We start from the raw sequence: 24,182 nt of genomic DNA, 5'->3' as shown, positions 1-24,182 counted from the left end.
CAGGGGTGGGTACCATAGAAAAAGGAATGTAACCCTCGACCTCTCCTTATGTTAAAATAAATAAAGCATATGTATTGTTTCAGTACAAGACCAGACTGCAACACCAGTTGTAATACAATTACTAAACTTTTAGAACCAGTTATTAGAGGAACACACACACAAAGGAAACAGCAATCACATTGACGAAATAGGGGCTTGATGCTACAGCTGTTACATACTCAAGACTCAAATTGCGGCCAATGGGACTTCCAAGAAGGAAGAGGCCACCACATCAACCTCAAGGCCCCAGTCCTTTCCCAAAAGGAATTTTAAAAGATTCTGGAAACATTTCTGTTGTTCGTAAGTTTTGTGAAAACTTATTTTTACAAAATCTCAATATTTTGGACCACATTGGAATTGACAGTATCTATTTAACTCAAGGTTTTTGTTACAACTTATCAAAGTACTGGCCATGTTTTTAAAAAGAGAATTTTATTAAACTGAGGGATGTGCTCAGCAAAAGGCCCTTTTTCATATGTATTGCACCAGATATGACTTTTTACAACATGTAATGTTACAGAAATACTTACGGAAACATCTTTCAGATTTTTTTCATATGAGAAATCACAGCTTTCCACATTTTCTTCATCTTTAGAAACATCAAAGTTGTACATATTGGCTGGGCCTGCTCCCAATACTAGTGCTTTCCTCAGTTCTTCAACATACTTCTCTCTTTCCATTTCCATGTCATCAGCCTCCTTCGAAATCTCAGCTTCAGACACTGGGGAGGGAGGAGGAAATTGGAGAAGTCTAAAAAAAATACACTTTAATTCTGGAAATATATACTAATATTAAAAGGAAGTTATTATTAAAAACTATTTAAAAAGGTAAATCAAATTACTATTTTTAATTAAAACTAACATCTCTGAATGTGGTTTATTACCACTTTATCCCAACCCTTTTGCTTAGCTAGAGTAATGATAGATTAACTTTTCAACAGCAAAAGAGAGCTCTGAATAACTTTATATGTTATCTTATATCCCACAATTTTCCGGGGAGGGGGGGGGAGAGTTCTTCCAAACTCCTAAGAGATAGTGGCCTTCCCTACACTTATTTCCTACCCTCACATGTTCCTTATCACCTTCTCCAAGTTTAAACTTTGCAGCCATTACCAATCTAATATCTCTCAATTCAAAATAAAGGGGTATCACTAGAGACAGGTGAACCAATTCTTATTGGGTCAAATCCAAAACCAGCTGAAATCAAATAGCAGAATTTCTATTGGCCTCAACATGCTTTGGATGAGGCCTCTTCTGAAAATACTATGTCCTTTTTCTAAAACACTTAGGGCCTACAAAGGTTCAATAAAGGAGAAATCCCCCTCACAGGACCGAAGCCAGCAACTCGTTTCCTATTCAGGCTAGACATGAGTTCCTACGTACTTCTTTCCTGCATCCTTCCCTCCTCTTGCCCCACAAACTGAAAGACCAGGTCACCAGGCTTCATCCCTTCCTCTTGCTAAAATTACCCAAGCACATTCACTCCTACCAGAATCTGACACCCTAGTTTATTCTCCTCTTCTGTCTTCAAAATCCATTGTAGGTTGCAGTTGACTCTCTATTGGGCTCAAGCACTTCCCACAGTGAATTCCCTCACACCCTTGAGCTTTAACCATCCCCAATTTCATTCCATGCTAAAATGTGACAAAGGATTATGGAGGCATTGAACATGATGCGCCTCGTGTGAGATTTCAGGCACAAATATTTTGGGTTTTTAAAAATATAGCAATGAGATTTACAGTAATTATTTACAATGTGAGTGTAACTGACTCTCCGCAACGGGAAGCTCTCCCCAGAGTCCTGCAGCCAGCAGAGAAGGAATATGCACAGACCACTGCTCCAATTGTCATGAAGTTATTACGGGTGTTTAGAATTTCTCTTGAAACAAAAATCTATGTATGTGGCTGATTAGAAACAATAAAGCTTTCCTTAAATGATTCACATCATATCTGTCTTCATAAAATACGCATCTGTTTTCTCTTAGTTTTCCATTTCTCTCGTTAGCATCTACCTTCAGCATCAGTAATAGTGGGATCCAAGCCTCTTTGCAGTTCATATGAAAATACTTCAGATTTTATCATTCTATTAAAAAATGTTTTGCAGACTAATTTAATCAAATAGTAATAGCCTGATTTGAGTTCTAATAGTCTAATTGTTGTTGGAGTGCAAGATCTATTGTTGAGCCAGATTTCACTGTACTATGTATAAGGATATATAAGGACTCAAATGGAAGAGAGAAAAAATGCACTACACTTTTTAAAAAAGTATTCCACCTGGGTCAGATCTAGCCTTATTCTATAGGCTATCAATGATCTATACTCTTTATTGGGTTCACAAGTGTTTCACTTTCCAGTTATAGCACCAATCTTCTGCAGAACATGATAGATAGTCATTTTTCTCCATTTGGAACGGAAGGACTACCCAACATTTGAGACAGTGAGGGGGGGAAAGAAGAGCCATAGCTTGTGTCAGACTGAAATAAGTTCTTAACACTGAAGTGAACCCCCAACTGAAAAATATCTCATGTAGTACTTTAGTTAGCTGTATTTCTTCTTTCCATAAATCTCATCTTAACAACTGTTTCACCTCAAGAGATACACTTGCATACATATCCTGATCTTGCAGATGAAAACAGAAGAGCTTTCCAAGTAAGGAAACCATGTTGAAATTGCCTCATTCTTCTCTTATTTATATTATTGACAGCATAGGTAATCCGGTATTGCAATGGAAGCACTACTCGTCAAATCATCAGTCATCCAAATGTATAACAGTGGGGTGAATGGGCAATTATTTGCTACACAGAGGTAGACATATCTCCCCCCTCCCAATTATTTTTAAGCAGTTTTGCACATCATCTTTTTTTTAAATCAGCATTGATAAACAACACGAGATCACATACTTCACAGCTAGTTTCAATATTTTCTCTGTGTTTTTTTTAAACACACACACACACACACACGCCTACCTTGTAAAGGTGGTAACTATACCTATTCATGCACTTTGACAGAGTATGGAAAATATGTAGACACTATACATTTTTAAAAATTTTAAGTCACACAATGGATCAGGTTTTCAGACAGAAAGTAGTAATGCATTTGCACAGGTATGCATGCATTAATTGGAGATTTGGACACAAGAAAGCTAGATAGGGACCTATTTGCCAGATGTGCAAATCAGTCGTTTTTGCACGCATATACATTTGTTCATGAATATTTGCACAAATAAAGGAATTTTCTGACCCAACATCAGGTCCAAAATATTTGCAATAGCTTTGAAAAAAGAAGCATTAGCAAAACCCAACATGACTAATAACAGTAATGTGTTTCTTTCTTTTGGAATTGTAATGGGTTAACTCCATGCCCTACAGAAGCTACTCTCTGTTTAAACAGAGTAAATTTGTAAATTCTGCTTGGAGACAGGAAAAGGAAGTTAAAACACATCAAAGTAAATAGTTCAGAGATAGCAGAGGAGAACTGCCTAGGTTCTGTTTTGCTCAGTATGACCTGAACAAAACGTACTTGAGAAATTACAGAATTTACACTTTTAGTAAAGTCCAGGTAAAAACGCAAGGACCTTTCAACACTAAGTTTATAGAAAGGAACCTCACCAGGATGAACATGTGGGCATGGGGAATAATTGATACCAGGGTAGCCTCAATAAGATTGAGTTTGCCCACCATTTTAGTAAAACATCTAATATAAGTCTATAGCACCATTTTATGCTCGTATAATCTGGTATAAGGCAGGTCAGCCATTAAAGCCAAAATCCATGGTGCAATCTGAGGGACACAAAAATAGTGGAGGGATAGGGAACCAGGACTGAGAATGCATTAGTGCTATAGCTGCACTGAATGGGACATAAAAGTAGTGGGGGAAAGGGAAAGGGAACATATAATCCTTATTCCCACTGGTGGTTGTACCAGTGACATGAAGCTAACTCTCTTTACCAGCTGAAGTCCCCTACACAAGGAAAAGTTATCTGTTCTGTAGGAAGCTTGAGCTCACAGGTATACAACTGGTCAATAATTCCCTTCATCAGGCTAGCCAGGATCATATTAAATATCCTTTAGTACCAGGGGTATGACTGGTTCATAAAATAAAATAGCTACCAAATAAACAGGAATGAAATTAGTCTCAAGTAAAACAAATAAGGTAGCCAAACAATGCTTGTGGAGGCATTTAAAGAGCTCCATGTGGGTCTTCTGGCATCACACTACTCACCTTAGCATGATAGGAGTTCCCCTCACTCTTACACTGGAGAAACAAGACTCAAAACTGAGAATCCTTAAGTGATGGTATCTTTAAAGAATTCCATACATATATCATATACACCATCTTCACTTACAGTAAAGGACAATGGCAGACTATAGTATTTTATAAGTATTGCAGCACTACAGGAAACACAATCATATACAACAATGATGAGTACTATAGGTATGTCTATAAATAAGACAAGCAATGCTGTGAACCATGTATGGCAAAGAACTGGGTGTAAAATAAAATAAAAGTTAAACTTTTAACTTCAGTTTTGGTGAATTAAAAAAGGAAGACAAGCTTAGATTTTCTAGATATGAAAGAAAGCAAAAAGGATAGAAAACAGAATGAAACAGAATATAGCTCAACATCCCTGCAGATTTTAACGCACAATAAAATAAATTTGTTTAATCAATAATTCCTGTGATGGATATTGTGTTCTGTTGCCTATTAAAGCACAATTAACAGCTAATAAGACATGATGAAGTTGACAAAATTTTTCATTTAACCCTTTAGCTGAGCTAAATTAAAATAAAATACTCTGCTGTAAAAGTGACAAGATCTGTATTTGTAGCTCAGCATACAAGACCTTCTGGGAACACAATTTTTAATTGTTTTACTTGGTCTGTGTTTTTTGTAACAACAACAACAAAATTATTTTGTTTGTTTGTTTTACAACCTATTGATAGAGACTTTAATGTACAGAAAAAGCCAAATCATGGTGCCATATACAAAGTTAGAATAAAAAAAGGCCTTTGTGTGCCAAAGTACATTTGAGAGAGACAGACAGACAGACATGCTGCGAAAGAAGGGGGACAAAATCCTTCTCCCAATTCAGGGGCAGAATTTGGCGCAACTGCACAGGTGGCCATAGCCAGTGCAACCCAGTACCCATAGTGATAATCCAGTGGATCCACGCAGTACACTGGATATGCCTCCAATACTTTGTCTTGCCTGCAAACTACCCACCTCCATGTTCCTAATGAATATTGATAATGAATTGAAAGTGTTTTTTCCAGATTTTTTAAAAGCACGTTTTAACCACATTGAGAACATAATTATACAGTCACTAGGAACCAGGAAACATTTTAACAGTTGCCTTCCCCCCCAAAAAAAAAATTCTTACATTTTGCACGACATAAACACCATTTCTAAATGTTCATAGTAGCATGAAATTCTATAACAACCCTCTTTTTCAACTGTTCTAAATTTTTTCAAAATCCTGTTTTATATTAAGGTAGCAGTCACAATACGCTAGTCATTATACAAACTAAGGCCCAATCCTACAATGACTAACTTTGCACATGTGGGCAGTCCTACTGAAGTCAATAGAACTACTCATGCATTACATTAAGCACATGTGTAAGTTTTTGTAGGATCAGGGATATATAGCAAGACAGTCTTCACCCCACGAAGCTCACAATCAAATACAAACGACAAACAAAGGATGGGGCGGAAGGGATAACATTTACAATCCAAAAATGTTTTTGTTTAGTTTTAAATGGTACCCAACAGTCTACAGCCTAGCCATTATTAGTTGGCTGCTTTCTTATAAATATTGCAGTGGAAGTGGGTCTTGATGAGGAATTTAAAGGAGAAGAGGGTAGTGGCCTCACATGTTTGTTCAGGATGGACAAGGGACAATATGGAAGAAGGTCTGGACATGCCTCTGGGTACATCAGAAATAGGGGCCAAATGCTTGTCACCATTGGCAGAGTATGCAGGGGGAGTGATGCCACAAGAGACAATACAATATTGGGTCATACAGTATATTTTGTAGGACTTTTGTCAAGTTTTCCTATGGTTTTACATTTCTTAAACAGTGAGGCTTCCACCACTTTTCATCATCACACTAGATCCGGAAGAACTAGAAAAGACCAATCCTTCAGCAACTCTTACTCGTTTCCTGACCTGGCTTGCCAAGCACAATATCCCACAACATGAGAAACTGAAGGGATTTCCCACTGTTTAAAAAAAAATAAAAAATAAAAAAATAAATAAAAAATATCTGACCACTGCTTTCTCCCTCAAGCAAATAGCTCCAAAACAGATGAAATCTGAAACTTCGAAGTTGAGATGTGAATAGTCTTGAATATGCCTCACTCACTTTGAAAGATGGTCTTAAAACAGTTATAAATTTCTGAAAATGCAAGACTAAGCACGTGCAGTAGAAAATCTTACACTGTTAGCTGTGCACTTAAAGAGAGAGGTTGTGCACATGCAGTTAACTGTGCTATTTAGTTAAGGGAAGTTTCAAGCTCAACTGCTGAAGCAAAAGAACACTGAAATCTTGAGAGGTTTAAAAGTCTCAAAACAAGGCATGCAACTGTTCCTTGTTTCTGCAGCAAACGGCTTAGCTTTGGCATAAGGATAACACAGCCACATTCATAGCTACACAAAACAACTCATTCTAGAGCAAAGGGATAAGCTCAACTAGTGTAACCAGTGGAGCTCGTAATATGAAAAAGATAAAGTTTTCTGGATTTCTCCTTGTTGTCCACTTTTTTTTCTTAAAACAAACCAGGAAAACTAATTGCAAAAAGCTAGCCTCAGTGCAAACAAAATGTAAAACTAGACTGGAACAGAGTAGTTTCCACCTAATCCCACCCAATTGACACAACAGCACAAGGAGTTCAATTCAGCTCCCTTTCGACTCAGCGAAAGGACTAGAAAGTTAATAGGAGTCAATAAGAATTGGATTGGCCCTAGGAGAGGAGGTCAAAGACCACTCCCCCCTGTGTTTTTCTGGTGCTGATGCTGGACTGTGTTTTTTCTTCTTTTGACATAGTGATGTCAATGATCCCATCCTTTGTGAAGTGCCTATACGACAGATCTGTCAGATGAAAAAAGTTAAATTGAAAATAAAGGGATAGAAATGTTCTTCTATATTCTCTTTCTATTGTAGTGACGCTAGGTTTTACTTAGAACAACAGTAGGTGAACACAATACAAGTGTGACTTTAAGTTGGCAGTCTCCCTTAACATAAAACAAATTTCAACTGCCTTCAGCCAAAAATATTGGAACAAACAACAAAACAAAGCAAAAAGACACTGATGTTTTTGAAATAGATTTTGGCCATCCTTGCAGGGATCCTTCACATGTAATCTGTATGCATAGCCAGGCCACAATGTTAGCAAATATTGCCTTTTTAACCTGTGCAACAACTTCTAATTATGTTTAAAATAGACTTGAAACATTTCATATTTCAACAGAGGATTTAATTAAATGAGCATGTTCCCTAATTGATCAGCAATGTAATAACAAAACAACATTAACCGGGACGACTTTAAGTGAGGAGTTACTGTAATTCACAGATGAAATTAGCTTGTCACATTTGAGATTGAGAAGTTGCCATGTCCTGGGGTAATGTCACAGGAAATTATATTACTGGGAAAAATATAAACAACTATTGTTATATATTTATATAGCCATATGTTAAATTAATTAGTATTTGTTTTGACAGTTGAGTCTTTATATAGATTTCAAAGATAGATTTGAACAAGTCCCGTGACCCTCCTTCCTTCCTGACTAGATGGAGGGGGAATCTGGAAGCTTTCTTCTTATAGAACATGGGGTCACAGAAGAAGTTAAGAATCACTGCTCAAAAGCCAATGGAAAAAATGTATAATTAAAACAAACAAACATCTTTTCATCTTTTGTTTTCAATATTACCTGTCCCAGTCCATGCTGACTGACCATCGCTAAGTGTTATAATAAAGCCAGTGCCTAGGTCTTTTTCCCAAGTGACTTGTAGAAAATATATTGTGCTTGGCTCAGAAACTGGATAAATTCTGCTCACTTTTTTCTCCATTCTTTAGTCACCTGTTTTGGAAACAAAAGAAAGTAATCTTGTGTTTATTCCATCTCACAACAGATGAATTCCCAGCTGCCCACTGAAGGCAGCTTAAAGATCACCTTGCAGCACCAGAATAGCACAAAGGAAATGTAGTAGGATTGAGGAATTGGCCTTTAAAGTTTAAGGGCACATGAGGTTCCAGATGAGCATTTGCTTTGGATTCAGGTCTGTGTTGCCAGGGAAGGCTTGGACATGGAGGACAGCATGCAGGGAGCAGTAAAAGGGTGGCAGTGGGCTAGAGGACAAGTCGCCAAAGCAAAGGAGACAAGATTAGAAAGTGCCTCCAAGAATAGACCTCAGGTCCATTTCTCCTTGGTCCATGTTGTTCCCAGTGAAATAAAACCACAGAACTCTAGACCAACCCCAAGTTCAGTTTGGTACTTCACTGGGAAGGGTTCTTTTCTTTGGATCCAGACTTCTCCCCTATGTCCCTTCGGCCCCTCAGGTCCATTATCACCAGCCACTAGCCTAACATACCCCAAAACAAGCCACTTGCGTTTGCACAGCCTAACTGATTAGGGTGACCAGGTGTCCAGTTTTCAACCGGAACACCTGGTCCAAAAGAGATCCTGGTGATTCTGATCAGCACCACTGACTGGGTCGTTGACTGTCCAGTTGGTGGTGCCGTGCAGTGGGGCTGGTAGACTCCCTGCTAGCCTCTGCACTGCACGACTCCCGGGAAGCAGCCGGCATATCCTCCCTTAGGCTCCTAAGTGTAGGGGCAGCCAGGGGGCTCCGCACGCTGCCCCCACCCCAAGCACCACCCCCACAACTCCCATTGGCTGGGAACCGCAGCCAGTGGGAGTTGCGGGGGTGGCACCTGTGGACAGGGCAGCTCGCAGAGCCACCTGGCTGCACCTCCGAATAGGAGCCAAAGGTGGGACATGCCACCGCTTCCGGGAGCTGCTTGAGGTAAGTGCCATCCAGAGCCTGCATTCCTGACCCCCTCCCGGGCCCTAACCTCCTGCCCCTGTCCCGATCCCCCTCCCTGATCCCCCCCCTCCGAACCCCTCGGTCCCAGCCCACAGCACCTTCCTGCAACCCAAACCCCTCATCCCCAGCCCCACCCCAGAGCCTGCATCAGATGCCAGAGAAATCTGCCAAAGGTAGCCATGAAATCTTGATCACGTATACTTTAAAACTAAAGTTTTCTAAACATGGATGCAGCTAGCTAATAAAGTTTTTTTGTGCCAATTTGATTTTATCTTTCAGGGCCCCTCGTATTTAAAACCTATGAAATTCCCACAGAGAAAACTTGTTTAAAATAATTAAAGTTGAAAGGATGCTAAGATTTACTACAACCAACGTACAACCAAAAACATTTAAATCTTCCTACCATAAAAAGAAAAAAAAACACATCATCAAGTGTCAAAGAGTCTGGAAATGCACAGTTAAGATGGATAGGCAATTCCCCACTGCCACATAATAACTGAACATTCACTATCACCCAAATGTACATCATCTGGAATACGATCACTGAAGAGCCAGTGTTCTATTGGATGGAATATTGCCATTTAAAAGAATGCTATCAAGCTCCACTGCAAAACAGAAGTTACAGTGGATACCAGCAATAGCAAAGGGAATTTAAAAATGAAACTGGAAGCTGAAGCTGCAACTTCAGGAAACAAACTTTATGATTCTGTGGTGGGTTTTACAGCCCAAAACAAAAACAACCTAGTAGTCTGCACTTTACTTGAGACCTTTTAAAATTCACATTTATTTATATATTGTTGAAATACAGGTCTTTATTATTTCTCAGCTGCCTGGTATATTAAGTATTTCATTTAGGCTTGCTACACATACTTTCATAAAGCTGATGAAAGTTTCCTACCAAAGAGACCAGACTCAGGCCTTACTGATTTTGTGATTATATAGACATTCATTAACATTGCAAAAGTCATGGAGCCATGTGACAAGTCAGTGGCACTATGTAGAGCAGTGGTTCTCAACCTGTGGCCCATGGACCGCTTGCGGCCCAATCAGCACACAGTTGCGGCCCATATGACATCCTCAGGGCCATACAGATAGTATTGGATGCAGCTCACAATGGTAAATAGGTTAAGAACCACTGATGTAGAGCCTACCCCCACAACACAAATTATATTTGCAGGTAATGGGAGTAGTCTGCACGGGATGCGGAACGGCTGCATCAGGGACGTTGTATGTGCTAAAATGCTCTATCAAGCCTTCAGTTTTAGGTGATAGTTATTGTGGTTGATTTCAGCTTAGTCCCCCAGGGGACTGTATTCTACATTAGAAACCCAACAAAAGATGTGGGATAGTCTTTGATCAGAGGTTCAGACCTAAGTTTGAACTGAGATTTAATCACTACTCTGACTCTGCAGAAGGATGACCTGACAGGAAGTAGGAGGTAGTTTTAACTCCAGTTGCCTGCACTGTATCTGACCTTTGTTCAAGTATGTGTCTTAAAGCAGCTAGAAATGCCATTCCCTTGTCCTAACAAGTGTAAAGTATTCATAGAAAAATGAAACACAGGAATCTTAGATTCATTACTGGCGCATAAACAAGTATTAATACCTAGAAAACAATCCCCTTGCCAATAACGTACCTTGCCAATACCTTGGCGATAACGTACTTTTCCACACCTGCTAAGACTGAGTAGTTGATCTTCAGAGTCCTTAACTCATTAATTTCAATAACAAATAAGTTCCAAGAGCTAATCAAACTATGATACATACACAGATATTTCGCTAAATCAATTAAATATTAAATTCAGTTGTTTATATTCTCTACACAGCAATAAGACAATACACTGTAAAAATGTTTTGTATAACACCTGATACGAATTCCTTGTTGAATTTTGGTTGAAAGCCTATAATTGTTTATAATTTCTGACAATACCCTGAATATCTGGTAAGTGAATATCTTTTTGAATATCTCATACAATGAACTGAGTTTATTTTCTTCAGTTTAAAATGTAAAGATATGTCCTTAGTAAGCTACAGATGCATTTCTCTGCTTTGGCAAATAAAGGAATAAAGAAAAATCCAAAACCAGAACTTATAAATAGGGTGACCATACGTCCTGTTTTGGCCAGGACAGTCCCTTTTTTAAGCCCTATCCAGGTCATCCCGACTTTCCCCCCCTCCCCCCTCCAAAACTGGGCATTTGTCCCATATTCTCTTGCCAACTGATGATCAGTTGGCAAGAGAAAAATGGGACAAATGCCCAGTTTTGCAAAAAAAAGTGGGGTGCAACCCCTAGCGGGGGTGTGGAGGAACGTGCTGGGGGAGGGGAAGTGGCAACACCTGCCCTGCATAGGAGGGAGGACTAGGGAGAGTGGCTTGGGCTGTGACAGCCATGCGCGGGGGGAAGAGGTGAGTCTTGGGCTGGCCCCGTGTGCAGGCGGGCAGAGGGAGGTGAGGCTCGCACGGGGGGGGGGGGGGGGGGAGGAGAGGGGGCGGGGCTGGCCCCATACAGTGTTCCGTTTTCCCTTTGGGAAAATATGGTTATCCTATTTATAAATAGCCTAGAAATGTCAACACTGTGACTAGGTTGAGAGGAATAAACAATTTATACACACTAGATGCCATAAATTCTCTTCATCTTCAACAAACAATGACGAGGTCATTACTGTCTTCAGCTGTAAACTACCACTACTTGTATTACTATAAATGGCTGTATTGTGAAAGGTACACAGAAGCCCGAGGCTCAATTCACACTGAAAGAATGCTGAGGGCAGAGAGGTTACGTAAAACTGATAGTATATATCACAGTTGAATTGATCAGTCTAAATCAGATTATTTTATATTCCATTCCAGATTTAAAAAGATCAATATTTCACTCCTGAAAATGTATGAAAACCTATAATACATTCTACTCCTCCTCCCCCCACACACACACCACACATCAAAAAACAAAAAGGTAGGGCATGGAGGTCTGTAGCAAGTCACTTGAAATTACTGGTTTATGGGGGAAATTCTTGTTTTAAATGTGTGTGATTCAATATCTGCCCAGATAGGGGGTAACAAAAAGCATGTGACAGGAAATACTGGTCAACGTGTGGGATGTATATGAACGAATGGGATTCCTCCTCTCTTCCCTTCCCCCCGCCTCCCCCCAACTTTTGCCTGCCACAGATTTTTCCTTTTGTTTTTCTGGTTGTCCTAGAGTGAGCCAGAAACCTGCAAATCTTTTATCAAGAATGCTTCCTGCCATGGAGTAAGAGAGATTTAAAAGGACACTGTACCTTTGAGAGGACTTTGGAATTTGGGAGCTCTTTAGTTCCTCTGATGATGAAAGATTAATTAAAAGGCTGATTGTTAAAACCTAGAGAGAGAAGTTGTACAACATATCGAAATATGCATTAATAGGTACCTTTTGTTGTTTGCATTTTTGATTGTTGCTCCATAAGCAAACATGCGGGTCAGTGAAAACTATTGACACTGCACGCCCTCCTTTCAATTTAGAGTTTCCTAGGCTATGTCTACACTACACCTTATGCCAGCAGAATTTATGTGAATAAACCACCCCCCTGAGCGACATAAGTTACACTGACATAAAGACCAGTGCGGACAGTGCTATGTCAGTGGGAGACATTCTCCCGCCAATATAGCTTCTGCCGCTCACAGAGGTGGTTTTATAACGGGAAAGCTCTCTCCTGCTGGCATAGAGTGTCTTCACCAGACATGCTGTACATGCCCTTATAAATGGAGGCAAAGCTAGAGACTGGGGCCAGGTCCACACCACAGATTTCTGCTGTCAAAGCTATGTTGGTCAGCGGCATGAAGAGGTGTATAGACATGCCTGGAGCATTTTATACGAAAGATAGCCAGAACTCTGATCTTAAGTCCTATGGCCCTCAGGAAAACTCTAGCTGAATAACTGTGTGGGCACTTTATTTAATATGATTAATTACCAAGCAAAAACCTTGAAACAATGTAGTGTTACTAAGAAAATCCTTGTAATGAACAGTGGTAATGAATTATATAATCTGGGTAACGTCAGATCAGTAAAATGTGGTTAATTCTGACTGTAGAAAACAAGTGTGGGCGGAAAATATGCTCTCTGATATAAACTATTGAAGATCCTCTGCCCTTCCCCAGCAACTCAGCCATCGTTTACTTTTCCTTCTACATCCCCCTTTCTCTCAGTGCGCCACAGAGATAAGCCCAATAGAAATACATATGGTGAAATCCTAGCCCAACTAAAGTCCATGGCAAAACTCCCATCGACTTAAATGGCACCAAGATGTCACTTATAGATCACCTAGCTAGCTCAGTAGAGCATCAGACTTTTATTCCGAGGTTCCAGAGTTCAAGTCCCTGATGAGGCAGTGTGCCTTTCCCCCGTTGCATGTCCCAGGAGCTAAAAAAGTTGTCTCTTCAGAGCCCTCCTTAACATTACTAGTTTGCCAGAGGCTGGAGTGGGCAGCAGGGGATGGATCACTTGGTAATTGCTTGTTCTGTCCATTCCGTCTGAGGCACCTGGCATTGGCCACTGTCGGAAGACAGGATACTGGGCTAGATGGACCTTTGCTCTGACCCAATATAGCCATTTTTTGTTCTTACACCAGATTATTACACTACCATTTACATCATTATTTAATGTGGCCTAGAGATTTCCATAGGGGTTACGTCTGCTGATAAAAGATCTGAATTTCACCCATTTCTATCTGTTTGGTTCAGTAGAAGCAAAAGGGGTCAGATTTATCCCCAGTACAGTTCCACTGATGGTACCCATTCTTTGCTCTGGCCTTCTTATGGTAAACATATTTTATATTTAAATCGAAAACAGTTACCCATTCAGCAATCCAATTACTGTTTCACAGTTCTTCATTTTGAAAATTCCACCATGCCAATATAGTGAGCAACTAAATGTAGAATATTAGTTGTTACAATAATTTGCATTCAAAGATGATTGATAAGGTTTACAATGAATCATGCACATTTTTAGCCATGAGATTTCCTATGCAGATCCACACAGATCATAAGTGGGGGGAAAAAAATCAGTGGGCAGACTTTAGTCACTGATGGATGAAAGCATAGTGAGTTTGGGTATTTATGTTATAGACTGGTCAAGAGAACTTGTTGCTACAGTAAAAACTGAGATACACTTGCAAAATAGTGAGGAAGCTACCGCAGTGTTTATCTGCCCTCTGCCAAAATATTACCTCAAAGAACAAACAAAAACAAACAACATAAGAGTGTTCACTTAGGAAGAGTGGTGATTTGGGGAAGAGGGACAGTCTAGTGGTTCATTAACCACACTGGGATTTAGGAGATCCAGATACAACTTCTGATTCTGCCACAAATTACATTGGGTGCCTTTGAGCAAGTCACTTAATGTGTCTTTGCCCGAGTTCTCTATCTGTAATAAAGTGAGAACAAGACTATTTCTTTTCTCCCAGCCTTTGAGTGGCTCTGATCTTGGCTGGGGCCCCTAGGCACTATTGAAATACAATTAATAATAATTAGATAAGACAGATTTCTTGACTCTATATAAATCAAAGGCCAATTTCCATTCTCTTTAACCCCCATTCGCACTGCCACTATTTCTGAGAAGATTGATTCCTTCCCACAAAGGCCAATAAGCGTGAGCTATGTAGTATATTTACCACTACAGAGTTAAAAATCAAAATAAATGTTGTGGCTCTTTATTTTATAGCAAGAGTAGTCCATACCCTGTGTAGCTAAGATTACCATTGCAGATTGCTTAACTTCGCAAAGGAGCAAAGCACCAGTCTTGCATGGAGCTCCATGTGGGTAAAAGTGTGCACACATGAAGCCCCACTACAAGAGCAAGGGTCTGCCCATTGCATGAGTGGGATCTATGAGCAGATGAGAAAAGAAATTAAGGCTGCATTGCAGAATATATTCCACCCCACCCCACCCCTTTCTTTTTACACATGTAGAATACTGGTAACAATACCATGTATTGTACTCTAGCTAATGCACTGTGGTAGATTTTGTAAAAATAATTAAGTCTGAATATGAGACCTAATTACCAGCATTTTGCTATTACAGATTTGCTGCAAAGTGGAAAACGACTGCAATGAGTTAGTTAGAATTAGGTTTGCACATTAGTAAAGTGAGAATTAATTAGATTCATTTTTGCACGTTAATAGGTAAAGAATATGAATATATGGCACACTCTGAATGACTATCAACATCTAATCACTCAGTTACTAACAATGATCATAACCATAAAGAGAAAAACAGACAAAAATCTATCTATCTTTCTCTTTCCTTCGAGCCAAGCACACAGACAATTGTATACTACCTCAGCTGACCTATAAAGTTGCAACTTACTGGAACCAATAATTCAGGGAGAGGAAGCTTCAAAAGTCTGCAGCTGTGTACCTAACTGCCTGAATCTTATGAATTAGCTAGATACTCACGGGGCCACAGAACTGTCCCCTTGACAATCCTAAAACAGTGCAAAGCTCCTTTTTACTTTTAAAATCCCCCTTACTAGACAAAATATCTCTTAACCCCAATCTCCTTACTGTATTCCCTTATCACCCAACATTCTTCCACATAGCAAGCCTAGGTCTCAGTGCACACATCTATGTTCTAATCTAAAGGACGTATCTACCAAGCCCTCAGTGGGTGAAAGCAGAGTATGTTGCTGAGGTCTGGGGCTCTGAGAAGGGAAGATTCTCTCAAGGATATTCTTATTTTAACTGATTGAAATAAAAAGGCTGTAAATATTTCAGTTTAACTTCAAGTCACTGTGCTTGCTTCAAAAGCACAAAAAAGGCAACCACATTTCCTGTTTGATTGATCTCCCTTGTTTTGTGTTGATTAGGGTTACCATACGTCCGGATTTTCCCGGACATGTCCGGCTTTTGGGGGCTCAAATCCCCGTCCGGGGGGAAATCCCCAAAAGCCGGGCATGTCCGGGAAAATCGGGAGGACTCGGTGGTGCTCGGCCGGGGCCAGCGGTGCGGGGCCGGGGGCATGGTGCCGGGCCGGGAACCAGGGGCGCAGTGCCGGGCCAGGGTCACAGTGCCGGGCTGGGCGCGGGGCCGGACGGAGAGCCGGAGGCGCGGTGCCAGGCCGGGAGCCGGGCCCGCGGGGCCGGGGAGCCGGGGAGCCGGTCAGCCGGGGAGCCGGGCCGGCGGGGAGCCGGGCCGGCGGGGAGCCGGTCAGCCGGGCCGGCGGGGAGCCGGTCAGCCGGGCCGGCGGGGAGCCGGTCAGCCGGGCCGGCGGGGAGCCGGGCCGGCGGGGAGCCGGTCAGCCGGGCCCGCGGGGAGCCAGGCCGGCGGGGAGCCGGGGCCGAGGAGCCGGGCCCGCGGGGCCGGGAGCCGGGGGGTGCGCCGGGCCGCCGGGGGCCGGCAGTGCTGGGCGGGCCGGGGGTGGTCGGCCGGGGCCGGCACCCCAGGGCCCGAGCCGACCCAGGCTGGAAACGCCGGGGGGCCAGCCTGTGCCGCGCCTCCTCCCCCCACACCCCGCTTACCTGCTTCAGGCTTCCCGCGAATCAAATATTCGCGGGAAGCAGGGGAGGGGCGGAGACTTTGGGGAGGGGGAGGGGGTGTGGGCGGGGCTGGGGGCGGGGCCGGGGGCCGTGGAGTGTCCTCCATTTGGAGGCACAAAATATGGTAACCCTAGTGTTGATTGAAGGCTCAAGATCTAAGTCATCTCCATGTAGTCAACCCCCCTGCACCTGCATGGAAATGTAGGATTGGGGCCATGGTGCACTAATTTTTCCATTATTACCACCTTCCATTGCCATAAGTGCAACAAATATAGGAGAATGGTTTATTTATTTATTTTAATTCTTTGGTTAGCACTAATCTTGCTGAAATCATTCAGTCAGAAGACAATTTCCTATGATCTATAATTAGAGGTGGGTGACTTTTTCACCAAAACTTTTTTTTAATTTTGAATATGTACATTCAGATCAATTAAACCATGTGTCCAATTCGCTGAATTGTTCAGTTGAAAACAAATCTGAAAACAATCAGAACATTTCATTTAGACATTTTCAAACTGAAGTGTTTCAGTTTAAAATGAGTTTTTGTTTTGAAATTTTACTTTGTTTTTTGTTTTTGTTTTTTAAAGAAAAAGTTTAAAAACCTCAAAACTAAGAAAACCAACATTTTGTTTTTGGTTAAACAAAATGTTTTTTTTAAACTCAAAATGATTTTTTAAACCTCAATTTTTCAGTTCAGCTAGAAAAAGGGGTAAAAAAAAAAAAAAAAAAACACTGCTCCTTTCCCCACAGATCCCTTTGCCAGTTATGAAGAGATCCTGGATCCTGATTTTTTTTTTTTTTTTTAATTTGGAGAGGAGGGGTATTCTTTTTTTAAAGCACCCTTTATTTTAAAAAAAATTCATTTCAAAATTAAAGTTTTTCTACTTCCTAGCAGTGTTTAAGTGTCTGCAAACAACAAACCCAAAACACGCTTGGTCCCACCCCTTCTTGCCCCTGTCCTTTCTCTCTAGAAACACACCTGCCTACTGTCTCTTCAGTTGCACTTTCAGATTTGTTGCTACTGTTACTGTTAAACACTTTCTTTTAGAGCCAAGAGAAGGTGATGCAGAGCAGCACATGAAAAGGATGCTAACGACCAACCAAACAAAGATGGCTGTCCAATGCACACAAACAGGAAAAAAATATTACAAATCCAATCATCTTAGGGGTTACTTGTAACAACGATAGGTTCAAAATATTCAGATGGAAATGTGATTTTCAATTTGACAGGTTCTGTTTACGTGTCCCAAGTGATGGGATACCCACTTTTTGCCTGGAGACTATCCTGAAGAGATCCAGTAGATCTCAGTATCAGGAAGCTTTCCCCTGTTATTCTGCTTACGTTTTTTTTAGTATCATCCTGCTATTCCTACACAACATTCTACTTATTGCTGTTAATTAGTGTTTTTCCATCTTCTAAGTGTTTTGAAAATATTTAACTCAACAATATAAGTTAATAACCATTACAAGATTCAACCATTCTTGCATCTGAAGAAGTGAGGTTCTTACCACAAAAGCTTATGCTCCCAATACTTCTGTTAGTCTTAAAGGTGCCACAGGACCCTCTGTTGCTTTTTGCCAGACTCAGGCTCTCTTTAAGTATCTTTCAAAAATCATGTTACTCCTACCATAACCTGCCACTGTAACTAAACTATTTTGTAGTTTGTTACTTTTTCATTGTACAATAGAAAAACATTATAGGCCCCAGTCCTGCAAATACTTAGACGTGTCTTTAACTTTATGCATATAAGTAGTCACTTTAGATACATAAGTAGTCCTTAAAGGCATTCCAAGGAACTCCTCATTTCTGGCTATAACTAACTTTGATGCTAATTGTGCCTCATAATAAGAATCTGTAGCAATTATGAGATCACATATACCACCACAATTTCTACACATGGTGGGCCAGACACTCAACCAGTGCAAATAATCATAGATCCACTGACTTCAGTGGGGCAGAGTGATTTGCAACAGCTGAGGATCTCTCCCTATGACTTCCATGAAACTATTCACATGAGCAAATGTAAGCATTTGCTTACGTGTTTGTAAGAACAAGGCCTTAGCTATTCATTTATTATTTAAAATTTTTAATTATATATGTGTCACCTATATTTTAATACCTAAATAAACACTTTGGGGAGAATGATTTTAAAAATTTTAAGAGGCAGTGTAGTGAGAACTGAACTGTCAAAACCAGTTTCACCTTTCAGTTCTTCATATATACAGAGAGATAACAACACTGTTTCAAATGCTTAGTATTCCTGACACACTGGTCAGCTGAATAGTAAACTTCTGTACCTTCACGGCTTGATATTGTAATATCCATTGAAGCTTCTCAGAAATTGTTTCATGAAAATATACTGTTTTACCGTGCCACTTCAGTTTAAGTTACTGAAATCAGCCCTTTACTATGCAGTATAATAAACATCTATGAGATAATTACAGCCAGAATGGAGTATCTTGGAATGCCTTTAAAGATTCAATAACATTGCCCCTGTAGTCTCTCTGAATTCACCAGCTCTGTAAAATGAGAACAGTCAGTCTTCTTTTCCTCCCCTGATTGCTATAAAGAAAAGCTTCAGAAGAACTGATTGATTAGGGCTATAAGAAAGCCAGTGTTTTGTTCCTAAGGGCACAGAAGGTCGCACTACATCTCAGCACCTCACCACGTAATAGCCAAGGAGCTGAGACAAGCCTGCAGGTGGGGACAGTTGAGTCCCACCCCAAATTTGTAAATCAGTAGTTTTATTGAGGCTAGAACAGTTGAGGATTGAGCTGCTTATCTTTAGCACTTTGTGTCTTTGGTGTTTGGCTTCTATGATCTATATTAGGCAATGTTTCTTTCTAAGGAAAAAAATCAGCGGTTGGCTGGTTTGCAATTGGATTGGGGTCTACTTTCTGAACAAACACTGTACACAGTTGCTTCTGAATAAACAAGACACTTTTTAAATTAGTTTACAAAGAATTTTGTATGATGTTTTGGATAGCAGTAGGGCATGGAGCAGAAGCCAACTCTCTTAGGTCTGTTCCAACTATCTACAACAGTGTCACTGATAACATTTTGAACTTTGAGCTTTTTATTTTAATTTATGCAGAGCTAGGGCTTCCCCCACTCTCCCAAATTGCTTTTGCTGCAGGTGTTTTGAACTGCAGCAGCTATGCATGGAAACCTACCTACAGATTAGAAAGAACTACTGTACATTTCTAATAGAGCAATTAACTTAAGTGCTTTCTTGTTAAGAAAAATAGGCCACTATCTGAAGTGATTTCAGAATAAAAGATTAACACACAAAGCACACTGCTATTGAATTCAGTTTGATCCCTGGTGTCACAGTTCAATTTGACCATGGTAGAAAATGAGAGCCAGGATCTGAAATGGGGGAGGTGAGAAACTCTACTGAGTGGTTTAAGAGAGGAAGAGAAGCCCCGATAAATGGAATATAACATACATTTATAAATACACTCTGGCATTTAAACCAGGAAAGAAAAGCATGTAGGTTGCTTTCAGTAATCATTTATTTGTGTTATGCCTGATCTTCTGATTTTGCAGCACAAGTATTTCTACTGCTTTTAATCAAAGCTTATTTTTTCCATGTTAAACTAGAGGCGATGAACAGAATCTAAGGTTTTAAATGGAGAAATAGAACAAAGGTATAACAAAAAATCTGTAACTACAATATCTCAATTGATTTACAAAACTTCCCCTAGTCATTAGCAAATAGTTTAAGATATTATTAGCCTAAAGCAAGAGGAAATTCTTACTTCATGTAAAGTGGCTGGGCCTATAAGTGTCAATAAGAGTAGAGCATTCTTGAAGTATCATCTCTCACAAAACAAGCCCTCCATGCTTTCAGGCAGGATATTAGTTCTGTCTAAAACTCCCTTCAGCTCCAGTTACAGACCTTCAAGTGGAATTTAAACATACTTTTCACAACCAAAGAAGAGAGATTTTAAATGCCAGGATTATTTATTCTTTAGATGAAAAGAGTTAGGGAGGACTTAATTGATAGATTTCAAATTATACTGAATTTAGTCAGAACTGAACAGGCCCTCATTTTTACACTGTTCCATATTAAAAGAGCAAAGGGTTTCTGGATTAATCAATAATTTTAAATGCCCCTGCAAATAAAAGGAGTAAGACTCAAACAGTACAGCTAAAGATAAAAAGTTAGCCGAATGATTTACTATCCTAGCAGAAGATTTTATTGCTACCATCTAAGGCTTTGATCCTGCAAGTTAATCTGTATCAACAGAATTACTTTAATGGTGTTCTGTGCAAGCCCAAGAGCCTGCCTGCCTACCTGGATGCAATTCCAGGATTGAAGCCTTAGACAGAGGCGGATTAGGGATTTGTGGGGTCCTGGACCAGAGCAAGTGGGAGGCCCCTCCCTACCCCTTCAGTCCCTTCCCCACCCCGCTGCTGCCGGAAAAATGGGGTCAGGGCATGGGGGCTTGCCCTGCCCCTCCCAGCCCAATATTCCTGGCAGGGAGCAGGGTTGGAGTGCGGGGGCTTCCCCCAATCCCCAGCAGGAGTGCCGGACAAGCGGAGTGGGGCAAGCCTCCGCACCCTGACCCTACTTCCCCCAGGAGCACCAGATGGGGGGAGGGACAGGGGCAAGCCCCCAAGCCCTTACCCCATTACCCATTTTCTACTCGGGTGGAGCAGATCGGGGTGCAGGGATGCCCATTTTTCCAGGGCCTCCCAATTGGCCGGGGTCCCTGGGCATGGGCCCATCGGCCCAGTGGCTAATCCGCCACTGGCCTTAGATAGTACCGGCTGATTATCAGAGGGGTCACTGACAGATCATAAACACACCCACAGTTTTGCACAACTGTCCAGGTAAAGTATTTTGGTTTGTTTGCCTTTCCCTGAAACATGAGGCATAAGCCAAAGCCAATGTATCAGACTTCATGAGCCAACATGATATGCAAAATTTCCTATACCAGATTTGTAATTTTCTAAACAGCAGTTCCCCTAAATACCGGTTCAGTAACCCTGATCAAGATTGTATTGTCTCCGCAGTTCTTTGTTGCTCCTCGTCTCCTTAGGGTAGGAGTAGTGAGAGCATGCCTGTCGTAGTGCAATGGTCCTAGTCATGTAGTCATGTGGGAGAGGTGTGGGATTGACCATGGGTTTAAGAGTCAGATAAGGTCAGTTACAAAATAGAAAACTTCTTGAAAATCTGGAATACTAATCATACCACAATCTTTGTACAAGTGTTGCTATAACACTGACCCACACTCTACACAAAGGAGAGTCAACGTCAGTTACAGTCTAAAATGGGTCTATTTAAAACAAATATTTTCAGGGCTTTTGAGGGGCTACTAGGAAGCCCCTCCTCTACCTCAAGAGAGCTCCTTCTCAGCCCTGGTCTGCACTACAAACTTAGGTTGGTATAACGATGTCGCTCAGGGGTGTGAAAAATCCCCTGACCAACTATGGGAGGGCTTCTCTCATCAACATAATTATCACCTCTTGGGGAGGTGGAGTACCCTCGCTGACAGGAGAATCTCTCCTATCAGCATATGCAGTGTTCACTAAATACTACAGCAGCATAGGTGCACTAATGCAGTATTGTAAGTGTAGACAAGCTCTCAGACATAATCTGAGGGAAAGATAGCAAAAGTTAACCCAGATGTGGAATTTGAAGCTTTTTAGCTGCTATAGGGAAAGGGGAGCAGGACCAATTCTTCCCCCTCTCCCCCCTCCTCCCCCGCCACGCAGCCAGCAGAGGCACTGGGGAAAGATCAAGCAATCCCATTCCTCATGTTAATACAGGGAACTAAGGAAGGATCAGTGTTTCCCACCCTTAAGGTAGACAGCATACAGCCATTTTGTATCACAGCACATGTTGCAAAAAACTAAAGCAACCTTCTCTTCTCAGAAACAGAATGTTGCAGTCACCAGGGGAAGATAAAAAAGGGGGAAGCAGCGAGAACCACAGCCAGCCCAGCACTCCAGCCAATGGGAACTTTACCACCCAGGCTTTGATCATCCCTGCAGCCTGGAGGCAAGGTCATCCTGCTGCTTCTCTCTTCGCTTTGAAGCATCAGGTCCATCCCACTCAGATACTGCTGGATAGATAGGTGGGAGTCAAACAATTGGCTGAATCTGCCCAATTCCCCTCTTAGGGCTTGTCTAAACAAAGAAGTTATACAAGCATAAGAACTTAAAGAACTACAGTCAGACTTGTATAACTCTCCTTGTGGACACTTCCAGTATAGGAGAGGGTTTTTTTAAAAGATTTACTTTAGGCATTTTGGAAGCAGCTCAAGCTAAACCAAAAAAGACATTCTTATTCCAGAAAGGGTTCACATGGTGAAATTACACCAATATAACTATAGTGGTTTAATTATAAGGGTATTACTCCCATGTAGACAAGCCTCCTTCTTCCCACACTCTCAGAAGGAGAACCCCTTGAAAGCACCCTTCCCAGATTGCATTCTCCAGTGGGAAAGACAGATCTGCCAGGAAGGCACTACAAGAAAAGGAAGCACATAGTAGATTCAGAGCCCAGCCAGCTGGTCCCTAGTAACAGCTAAATGGCAAGGGCACGTCCCTGATGACTGAGGAACAGGGAATATGAATACAAGGTATTTTTAGACGGGATTGCCCAATTGCCAGCAGCTGTATCCTAAATTAGCCCAGACAAATTTATATGCAAATCTAAGGCCATGACCACACTACTTATCTCAGCAAAATGTATGTTGTTCAAAGGTGTGAAAAAAACACTGTGCTAAGCAACATAAGTAGTAATGTTCACAGCACTATGTCAGCAGGGGAGCTTCTCCCACTGATCATAGCTACCAACGCCCGTGGAGGTGATTTTATTATGTCGATGGGAGCGCTCTCTTCTATCGGCATAAAGCGGCTACATGAGCCATCTTACAACAGCATAGCTGCACTGGTACACTTGTGGGTATCACTTAAAACACAAATTTTGGAAGTTTGTCCCAGAAATCTGAGATTTCCTTGAGAGAAATAGAATACGTTAAGTAAATTCTGCCTACCTGGAAACAGAATAAAATTAAGTCAATTCATACAACTGAAATCTTTGCAGACGGGGAAAAAAAGCAGTTACTTCATTAGAGAACAATTTGGCTGCCTTACAAGCTTTAAAAAAGTGATTATTCCCCTATAATACTCCTAAAAAGACAAAATGTGAAAGGATAATTTTTAAGAATTGGAAAAAAAGAAAAGGAAATAGTGCTGTATTGTATTAACAGGAAAAGTAAAGGGAAAGCTCTGTCATACAGCTCTATTAAGCCTACATACAGATAGGCTCAGAAAGGCCAGAGACGAGGCCAGGCTAGTCACATTTCTGACAATCCCTCTATGGCACTGGAACCCTCCTCAATTTCCCCATGCCCAAAGAGGTGTTATAAAGATTAAAAAATTGAACAGACTTTGGAAAATTAAAAAGTACTAATTATGTATTAATAGTATGCTAGGTTTTCTTCTGTGTTTATTTGGCTTCCCAAATACAGCTTTCTACTGGATGAAATGTTATTGTCAGACCTGATCAAGTGCTTGTGTGTAGGCTTGGTTGAATATATGTGTGTGTGTGCAGCCCTATGTATCAGCACCTCTTCCCT

The 24,182-nt window shown here is 41.0% G+C and overlaps 1 protein-coding gene across 11 annotated transcripts in view; it reads right to left on the bottom strand.

The window, feature by feature from the left end:
- XRCC4 (X-ray repair cross complementing 4) overlaps positions 1-24,182 on the bottom strand; it is a 276,331-nt gene that overhangs the window by 225,991 nt on the left and 26,158 nt on the right. For 7 of the 11 annotated variants that reach the window (XM_065550167.1, XM_065550171.1, XM_005288164.5 and 4 more), the window contains exons 2-3: positions 7,964-8,113; positions 570-760 (exon numbers count right to left, since the gene is read on the bottom strand). In XM_065550167.1, coding sequence (XP_065406239.1) covers positions 570-760; positions 7,964-8,102 — 330 coding nt within the window. In that variant the 5' untranslated portion in view covers positions 8,103-8,113. The remainder of the gene's footprint in view (positions 1-569; positions 761-7,963; positions 8,114-24,182) is intronic. The other 4 variants (XM_065550168.1, XM_065550173.1, XM_065550172.1 and 1 more) reach the window with 2 other exon arrangements.

The sequence above is a fragment of the Chrysemys picta genome, chromosome 6, assembly GCF_011386835.1.
Source record: "Chrysemys picta bellii isolate R12L10 chromosome 6, ASM1138683v2, whole genome shotgun sequence".
In the NCBI taxonomy this organism is placed as follows: Eukaryota; Metazoa; Chordata; order Testudines; family Emydidae; genus Chrysemys; species Chrysemys picta.
This window is presented reverse-complemented; position numbering and strand designations above follow the sequence as displayed.